Source organism: Coturnix japonica, chromosome 6 (genome assembly GCF_001577835.2).
Source record: "Coturnix japonica isolate 7356 chromosome 6, Coturnix japonica 2.1, whole genome shotgun sequence".
In the NCBI taxonomy this organism is placed as follows: Eukaryota; Metazoa; Chordata; class Aves; order Galliformes; family Phasianidae; genus Coturnix; species Coturnix japonica.
Window position 1 is genome coordinate 19508213 of NC_029521.1, and position 9186 is coordinate 19517398.

The 9186-nt window shown below is 58.8% G+C and overlaps 1 protein-coding gene across 1 annotated transcript; it reads left to right on the forward strand.

Annotated features, from left to right (window-relative positions):
* Positions 1 to 113: 113 nt before the first annotated feature.
* Positions 114 to 9053, forward strand: RRP12 (ribosomal RNA processing 12 homolog). The gene is made up of 34 exons (XM_015866988.2): positions 114 to 313; positions 638 to 873; positions 956 to 1039; positions 1210 to 1286; positions 1409 to 1514; positions 1601 to 1717; positions 1822 to 1960; positions 2128 to 2255; positions 2526 to 2624; positions 2700 to 2791; positions 2865 to 2976; positions 3127 to 3224; positions 3305 to 3419; positions 3495 to 3637; positions 3873 to 3994; positions 4114 to 4178; positions 4266 to 4428; positions 4545 to 4699; positions 4858 to 4925; positions 5108 to 5201; positions 5292 to 5450; positions 5530 to 5610; positions 5678 to 5783; positions 5874 to 5981; positions 6078 to 6235; positions 6385 to 6476; positions 6560 to 6715; positions 6887 to 7059; positions 7143 to 7259; positions 7490 to 7539; positions 7751 to 7829; positions 8003 to 8070; positions 8420 to 8502; positions 8713 to 9053. The coding sequence occupies exons 1-34, from the start codon at positions 175 to 177 to the stop codon at positions 8813 to 8815; spliced, it is 3885 nt and encodes a 1294-aa protein (XP_015722474.1). The 5' UTR covers positions 114 to 174; the 3' UTR covers positions 8816 to 9053.
* The last annotated feature ends 133 nt before the right edge of the window (positions 9054 to 9186 follow it).

Below are 9186 nucleotides of genomic sequence, written 5' to 3' on the forward strand. Positions count from 1 at the left end.
AGGGAGGCGGCGGGCGGCGGAGCACGTAGCGCATGGCGGGGCCGCGAAGGGCGGCGCGACCTTCGGGCGGTGACGTCACCGCGGTGCGGGCGTCGCTGCCCTCACTGCAAATGGCGGCGGGCGCCGGAAGCGGAAGTACGGCGGGAAGGGGCGGCACGTGGAGCCGGGACCGGCATGGCGCGGTGCGGGAGACTGAGGGCAGGAACCGCCGCCAAGGTGCGGCGATGGAGGAAGGGGCACAGCAGCGATTGTAACCCCGAGACACGGCGGCACCGCCTGGCCGCGAGAAGCCGCTTCTACAGCCGGCCGGCCGGTGAGCGGAACGGGACCGGGGGGCGACGTGGGACGTGGAACATGGGGGGGGGCGGCGCAGGGTTGTGAAAGGCCTTAAAGCTCAGCGGGGTCCTGCCGCTCCTGGCTGCCAGTCGCTGCATCGAGGCCCCGGCCGCGATGGGCACACAGTTATATGGGCAGCGCTGCATGGGCCTGCCCCGCTGTGCACTGAGTCACATCCGAACCTCAGTGCCACGCTGCTCCGTGCTAATCCTATGGGAGGAGCGATGTCCGTGTCTCATACCGGGAGCAGAGGGTGGTGGTGATACGGGACAGCCTGACCGTGGGGCTTCTCACCCGGCAGAGAAAAGCAACCTGACGGTGGACGCGGTGAAGCTGCACAATGAGCTGCAGTCAGGATCGCTGTGTGTGGAGCGGCCGAGCGGCAGCTCTCAGCTGCCCATGGAGGAGGGTGATGTCGGCGAGGCCGCCACCGAGAGGTCGTCGGGCACCTTCCTGAGCGGGCTGAGCGACTGCACCAATGTCACCTTCAGCAAAGTGCAGCGCTTCTGGGAGTCCAACTCTGCCGCACACAAAGAGGTACCAGCAGGATCAGGGCTGGCCCTGGGCTCCTGGGGCAACAATCCGAGGATGCTGAGGGCTCTGCTCGCTGTCGTGACAGATCTGTGCCGTGCTGGCAGCTGTGACTGATGTGATTCACTCGCAGGGGGGCAAAGAGACTGAGACTGAGTATTTTGCTGCGCTGGTGAGTGACTGCCGCAGTTTGATGGCGCTCTGCTTGTGTTGGAGGCTTTGAGCATCCTCCGGCAGAGATGCTGTTGAGTTGCCCTTTGTTTCTCTGCCCCCTTCCCCAAAGCTTTGGGAAAGGCTGGTCTGCTGCAAATTCTCCTGCTGCAAACCCCTCCTGTATTCCAGATGACCACGCTGGAGGCGGTGGATTCCCCTGAGTCAGTGGCTGCCGTTGCCTACTTGCTCAACCTTGTCTTGAAGCGGTGAGCAGGGCAGGGAGTGGGGAGGGCTGCCCCGGCAGGATGGGGTCTGGCACAGTCTGAGGGACAGGCTGTGTGTGCGAATCCCTGTGTGACTGCCTGCCATTTAACCCTTTTCCCCACAGAGTCCCCAGCCCGGTACTCATAAAGAAGTTTTCAGATGCTTCAAAAGCCTTCATGAGTATCATATCCTCACAGGCCTGCAGCGGCTCCACCTCTGCACTGCGATGGGTGAGTTGCAGGGAGGGGCAGCCTCTCTGGTGGACTGAGGGTGGTCTCAGTAAGGTAATACCAGTATCCTTGCTGTCCTCTTGTAGGTCCTCTCATGCCTGGCCACTCTGCTACGAAAACAGGATTTGGCAGCCTGGAGCTACCCTGTCACCCTCCAGGTCTACCACGGCTTGCTGAGCTTCTGTGTTCATACCAAACCCAAGGTGGGTTTTCAGCACATGTGGGTGCTGTTCCAGGGCTTGGTTCTGGGGCTGGCTGTGCTCCCTGTGCATATGGTTTCTATGCCCCCATATTCATCCACCCCCAGGTTCGGAAAGCAGCTCAGCACGGTGTGTGCTCAGTCCTGAGGGGGAGCGAGTTCATGTTTGGAGATGAGGCTCCTGAGCACCATCCTGCGGCGCCCTCCAGTGCCAAGTTCTGCGTGCAGGAGATTGAAAAAGCTGGAGGTAGGTAGGGACAGCAGGGAGAAAGGTCTTGCAAGAGTTTAGGAGAGCTTTCAGTCGTCTGTCTGTTCCCTTCTTCCCAGAGTGGGGCTTCAGTTCACCCCAGCTCTGACATGGGGTCTTTGCTCAAGGCTGTTGTTACAAGTATGGGTGCTGCTCTGTTCCACCAGGCACCAAGGAGGCTACCACCACACTGCACGTGCTGGCCCTCCTGCGGGACCTGCTGCCCTGCTTCCCTGCGGCTGTGCTGAAGACGTGCTGCGAGACCCTGCTCAGAGTCATGACCCTCAGCCATGTGGTCAGTTCCCCTGTGTCCTTGCACGTAGTGCTTGTGCCAGTGCCTCCACCTCAGCTCTGGAAGGCATTAGGCTGCTCTGTTGGGAATCTGCAGGACCTGAAATCAGAGCATCCCAGGCAGAGCCGGCTGGCTGGCTGCTGTAGAAGGAGGGGGACATAGATGGGGAGCTCCACTGGAGATGGGGTGTCCCTGTGGGTTGGGTAGAACACTCTTTGGGGTAGGACTGCAAAGCACAGAGGTTTTGTTTCTCCTGACCACATGTCCTTGCAGCTGGTGACAGCGTGTGCCATGCAGGCTTTCCATAGCCTGTTCAGTGCTCAGCCCAGAACGTCCTGCATGCCAGCCGAGCTCAACGCCCAGATCATCACCGTGAGTGCAGGGATGGGTAGGGAGGGATGGGGCTATACTGGCACCACTGTCTTCAGCACCATTTTTCTTCCCTAGGCGCTGTATGACTACGTGCCCAATGCCAACGACCTGCAGCCGCTGCTCACCTGGCTGGCTACCATGGAGAAGGCACACATCAACCTGGGCAGGTGGGGAGAGGCTGGCGCTGGGCTGGGGGGAGACTGAGCTCAATCTCTCACTGTTGTTCTGTCCCTTCTCCAGACTGCAGAAGGACCTGTGCTGGGCTCACCTGCCCCGTCTCTTCTCGGCCACCATGAATTGCTTCCTGTCCCCACACTCACAGGTGGTGGCAGCTGCAGCACAGACCCTTGAGGTACCAAGTGCACGTTGCCTATGTCCTTGCTGTGGTCAGGCTGGGATCTGCCTGGGCACATGGGGCTGCACTGTATTGGGTCCAGCCCCTCTGTCCTGCCTTGGGCTGTCATATCTGCAGCTCAGCACCAAACTGTTTCCCTGTTTGCAGACCCTCCTGAACGAGTGCATTGCTCCTCACATGGATGAACTGGGCAATGTCTCTGCATCTGCCCCAGCCCCTGGTTCCTATCTGTGCAAGATGTTCAGGTGAGGAACAGTGGGGCATGAGGAAGGCTGTCCCCGTGGGTCCGGCTTGGTCCCTGTCATCACCTATCTCTCCTTGCCAGGTCTGTGGAGGAAGGCCTAACGTACCGTTTCCACGCAGCATGGGATGGCGTGCTGCAAGTACTGGAGGTTTTCTTCGAGGTGTGTGGGAAGCAGTGCTATCCCATCATGAGGAAGGTGAGTGAGATGGGGAGGCTGCAGGGCCAGTGTGCTCGGCTGGCTCCTTGCTCAGCCTCCTGTCTGTCCCCACAGTGCCTGCAGTCCCTGTGTGACCTGCGCCTCTCTCCGCACTTCCCCTATACTGCTGAGGTGGACCGGGCAGTGGGGGCTGCCGTGGGTGCCATGGGCCCTGAAGTGCTGCTGGAAGCTGTACCCCTGCAGATCGATGGCAAGGAGTGAGCATGGCCCTGGGCTGGTTGGGGGTCCAGCAGTAGAGGATGCTTATTTCTGGCAGATAGATTGCTTTTTTTCTATCAACCAGGGCCTGTCTGCTTGATCACAGCAGGCACCTTGTGTAGCTTCCAGCCTCAGCTGCTATGAAGGCTGCCTAGAGTATCACTGTGCCCAGCTCTGGGGCTGTGCCCCATGCCCAAAGTCTGATGCTCCCCTGACCTTGTGCTCCCTCTGCAGGGAGACGCTGGATTTCCCCCGCAGCTGGCTGCTGCCTGTGCTGCGGGACCACGTGCAAGGTGCACGGCTTGGCTTCTTCACCAGCTACTTCCTGCCCTTGGCAGCCACTCTAAAGAGCAGAGGTGAAGAGCAGTGGCTGGTGGGGCTCTGGGTACTTAGTGCTGGGTGCTCTGCAGGTGCTCTGTTCCTCAGGGCAGAGCCATCTCTGCTGTTCTGTTCATTTCTTCCTTCTCTTTTGCAGCCTTGGAATTTGCCCAGGCTGGGAAGAGCCTGGAGTCCAAGATCTACGACACACTGCAGTGGCAGGTAACACAGTGCCCACCACCCCTGTCATTGCCTATCTGCAGTGCTAGCCTAGGTGTCCTGGCCTCCCACTGACTCCTTTGCTTCCAGGTATGGACACTACTGCCTGGCTTCTGCACCCGCCCCACAGATGTGGTGGAGGCCTTCAAGGGGCTGGCACGCACCCTGGGCATGGCCATAAGTGAGCGCCCGGACCTCCGCCCCACCGTGTGCCAGGCTCTGCGCACCCTCATCCACCACGGCTGTGGGACAGGTGGGGGTTGGACACTGCCATGGCAAGGGGGGCTGTCCCTGTTCCCCACAGTGACCCACTGAGGGCAGGTGTGGGGTGTGATGCTGATGCACACCCCCTTGTCTTTCTCTCTCCAGATGCAGAGCGAGCAGAAGTGGGTCGTTTTGCCAAAAATTTCCTGCCCATTCTATTCAATGTGTATAGTCAGCCTGAGGAGGATGGAGGCAGCAGCGGGCAGCGCCGCTCTGTGCTGGACACTGTGCGTGCCTACCTGACCATCACAGACCCACAGGTGAGTATCTGGGGAGATGGGGCAGACTCTGCTGGCCACAGCTGTTTTCTCCTGGCACTAGAAGGTCTTGCTGAGCCAGCTGCAGAGCCTGCAGCTTGACCCCATATGTGCATAGGGGCGGGAGGGGCAGCCTTACTAACTCTGTGCCTGCCTTGCAGATGGTGTGTGGGTTCCTGCAGAAAGCCAGTGAGAAGCTGACCAGTCCTGAGAGCTCAGAGTTTGCCAGGTAACACCCAGGGGCTGATACTGATGAGTGAACCTGTTGGCTCACTCCTACCGTGCAGCACTCAAGCTGCAGGATACATCATTCTCTTGCATCAAACAGAGCACCTAGCTTGAGTCTTAAGCTTGGTTGGGGAATGTTGATGGCCCTCTGCCTATCTCCCTCATTATCCCAATTTGCTGCAGGCTCTCCATCCTGGACCTGGTGGTGGCAATGTCTCCCTATGCCAGCGAGGAGGCCCTGGACTCCCTGTATCAGACTATCCAGCCTTCTCTCCAGGTTGGTTTGCTCCCAGCCCTAGCAGCACAACGGGGCATCTCAGTGGGCCAAGGACCACCCTGACTGCAGTGTCACTGCTTGTCCCTGCAGAGCAAGGACCACAGCATGCAGAAGAAGGCATATCGTGTGCTGGAGGAAGTATGTGCTGCCCCACATGCCCCGTGCCAGGCCTTTGTCCACTCACATCTGGAACAGTTGCAGGCAGTGCTGCTGGATTCACTCAAGAGCGCAGCATCCCCAGCCAAGAGGGTGAGAGTGAGGGCTGCTGTGGGGCGGGGGTAGGGCTGTGTCTTTGCATCTGACAGTGCTGGGCTCTTTCTCTCCTCAGCCCCGGCTGAAGTGCCTGTTCCACATTGTGAAGCAGCTCTCAGCCAAGCATGAGCCCTTCGTCACTGCCCTGGTCCCAGAGGTGAGTGTGGGACTCGGGTGCACGCTCAGGGGTGGCCATTGGGTTGTGACGTGCTCTGTGCCTCCAGGTCATCCTGTGCACCAAAGAGGTGTCAGTGGGAGCCCGCAAGAATGCCTTCATGCTGCTGGTGGAGATGGGACATGCCTTCATCCGCTTTGGGCCCACTCCCCAAGGTAAGCAGCTGTTGCTCAGCTCCATCACTGCTCTCATCCAGGGGGTCAGACCTATACCTGCCCCATGTCCTGAGCTGTCCCCTCTTGCAGAGGCTATGGAGCGGTTCCTGCTCTTGATCTACGCGGGGCTGACGGGTTCAGTCACCATGATCAGCTGCACGGTGCTGGCACTCACACGCCTGTTCTTTGAGTTTAAAGGTAAGTGGAAGCTGCAGGGACAATATGGGGCACAGCACTGCCAGGCAGCAGGACAGGGCTGTGCCCACCAGTGCACACTGTGCTGCTGCATTGCAGATCACATGGAACTGAGCGTGGTGGAGCAGCTGCTGCAGAACATCTGCCTGCTGCTGGGCTCTCGCACACGTGATGTGGTGAAGGCTGCCCTGGGCTTCCTCAAAGTCATGCTGTTTCTGGTTGACACCACAGTGCTGGCAAAGCACGTCCAGACCATGGTGAGAGCACCATGCATGGCGGCAGGGTACAGCTGTGCTGCTATGGGATAGGTGTGAGTGATGCAGGGAGGTGGAGGGGTGGGGATTCAGGAGAAGGTAAGAGACCAAGACAGGGGTCTCTGAGCTCAGAGGTCTGTCTGTGCTGGCAGCTGGAGGCTGTAGGCAACCTTTCAGATGACATGAGGCGTCACTTCCGCATGAAGCTGAGGAACCTCTTCACCAAATTCATCCGCAAATTCGGGTGAGCCGGGGCTGCTGGGAGCAGTGCTGAGCACTGCGGGAGTTCTTGCACTGCAGGAACTGATGGCTTTGTGTCCTCCCCAGCTTCGAGCTGGTGCAGGGGCTGCTGCCAGCTGAGTTCCACAAGGTCCTGGTGAACATCCGCAAGGCTGAAGCTCGCAGCCGCAAGCAGCGTGCCTTGAAGCAAGCAGCTGCAGAGGAGGAGGAGGAGGAGGCACCGGCCCAGCCCAAGGGAGACAGGTAGAGATGGGCTGGGGTGAAGCCTCAGCAGAGGGCCTGGTGCTGGATCTGCTTGGCCAGCATCTGTAGAGATGCTGAGGACATCACTGGCATTGGCTCGTGCTGTGGGCAGGGTGGGGCTTGCATCTCTGCCTTGCTCTGTCTACCTTGTGCTCTCTGCCTTGTGCCCAGCATGGAGGAGATCCTGGCAGACTCAGAAGAGGAAGAGGAGGAAGAAGAGGAACGGCGGCGGGGCAAGGGGCGGAAAAAACAAGCACGGCAGAAGGGCCAGGCATGGCTGAAAGAAGGGGAAGAGGATGAGCCTCTCAACTTCCTGGACCCCAATGTGTCACAGCGAGTGCTGGGTGAGCACCAGAGCCTTTGTAGTGGGGTACTGCTCACTGGGGAGCGGGTCCTTCCCCAGGCCCTGACCTGTCTCTGTGTGTAGCCACCGAACCAAACCTGAAGAGGTCCAGAGGAGTGAAGCACGACTTCCAGGTGTCTGAGGATGGGCGTCTGATCATCCATGATGAGGAGGAGGAGATTGGCAACAATGAAACCAAAGGTACTGTCTGACAGGACGTGCTCTGACACATGGTACAATTTTCTTCCTGCCCATCTGTATGTGCAGACTTGGGGAATTGTGGTTAGAAGTGGCAGGCATTGGTGTGGTCATGTCACCAGGCACAGTGCTTTGCCAGGGCGAGCCTGGGGGGGCACCCTGTCCTGGAGGCTGGCACAGTGCTAGGCATCTCTGCTAGCATCTTGTACTGACTGCCTTGTCCTGTGCCCCAGGAGTGGACGAGGAGGTGGCAGATGTGCTGGAAGAAGTGGGCCTTCGTAGTGTGAGTATGGGGCACAGGGGAAATGTGAGATGCCTGGCTCTACCTAGGAGCTGCTTGGAGTGGGGCATGAGGCTGCAGTGGGATGGAGGGTGTGTGGTGGGTGTGGAAGGTCTCTGGACCCCATGGAAGGAAGCAGGAGGCTGTGTGTCTATGGAAGGACATTGCTGTAAGGACAAGCTAGCCACAGTGACCCAGTATCTTTCTTCTGCAGAAGAAAAGCCAGAAGCGCCGGTTCAGAGAAGAGCCAGATGATGATGAACCGGAGACTGGGAACTACTCTCAGTATAGAGGTAATTGCATGTCATGCCTGTGCCCACTCTGCAGGTGCCAGAACAGGCTGGGCTGTTCTAGGGTGGCTGGCTCTGAGTTCTGTGCTGGAGGCAGAAACAGGAACAGCTCCCAAACTATGGAAGCTGGGAGCCTGGCCCTGGCTCCCCTTTCCCACCACACACCCTTTTTCTAGCTGGAGGCTCTGGGATCCACCGGCCACTAGACAAGAAGCCAGCCTTTGGTGCAGAGTACAGATCCAAGGTGAGCACACAAGAGGTGGCAGGGTTTTGGGGGGAGATGTCTTGGCTCTGCTGGGGCAGGATTTCTGCTGGTCTCAGGGGCAAGGAAGTGCTGGGGGGCATCTGTGCTCCAAAAGAAGTTGCTCAATGCTTAGTACTCATTAATATTTCCAGCCTGCCTGGCAGTTCCTGCTCACCACTCACACCATGCGCTTGGTGCAGCAGCATCATTTGGGTGGGAGATTTGTCCTGGGAGCCACGTGCTCAGCTGGCACCCCACTGCAGCATAGTCCTTGGTGTGACTGTACCAGGGCTGTCCAGAATGGGACACTCACATCTCCCTTTATGCTTCATCTTGGTATCTCCTACAGAAAGGGAAAGGTGATGTGAAGAAGAAGGGCCAGCTCGACCCCTATGCCTACATCCCCCTGAACAGAGCTAAACTCAACAAAAGGTGGGACTGAGCAGGAAGGGCATGGTATAGGGAGGGGGGGATATCCTGGGTCTGGTCCTGCACATTGTTGTTACCATTTCTTGTGGTCTGAGGGGGCTCCCTGCCAGCCTCTGTGCTGCTCCTTGCAGCCACATTGCACAGGCCTGTGCCAGGGGCTGTCTGTGCCTTGTACCCATGTTAATCTGTCTCCCTGCTCCTTCCTCCCTCCAGGAAGCAGGCAAAAATGCAGGGCCAGTTCAAGGGCCTCATGAAGGGTGCCCAGCGAGGGGCCAAGGCTGGCCGCAAGAACCGGATGAAGGAGCGTCGCCCTTGAGGAGCTGTGGGTGGTGCTCTGTGCATCCACCTGCCTGAGGACAGGACTGGTGATAACCTGAGGCATTCAGGCTCTGGAGGACAGGGACTTTGTGAGTGCAGCCTCCTGAGGAAGCGACCCCTGTGGACTCCTGGCCCAAGCCCTGTCCTCCTGTGCCTAAAGGAAGGCGATGGGGTGACTGCTACAGGTGTGTGTGTGTGTGTGTGAGAATAAACGTGTGACAAACATCTCCTGTTAATATCCAGCCTGGAATCCTCCTTTCTTTCCTGCAAGCACCTCACACAGCGTGTCCCCTGCAGTGCAGCAGGTCCTGGGATGGAGGGGATGGAGTAGGAGCCTTCTGTGGTGCCTGTCCTGTGGCTCTCACTGGC

Coding starts and splice junctions, on each gene's coding strand:
- RRP12 (XM_015866988.2), top strand. CDS start 175: ATGGCGCGGTGCGGGAGACTGAGGGCAGGAACCGCCGCCAAGGTGCGG. Junction 2,256..2,525: donor TCATGACCCTCAGCCATGTG/GTCAGTTCCCCT, acceptor ATGTCCTTGCAG/CTGGTGACAGCGTGTGCCAT. Junction 4,179..4,265: donor ACGACACACTGCAGTGGCAG/GTAACACAGTGC, acceptor CTTTGCTTCCAG/GTATGGACACTACTGCCTGG.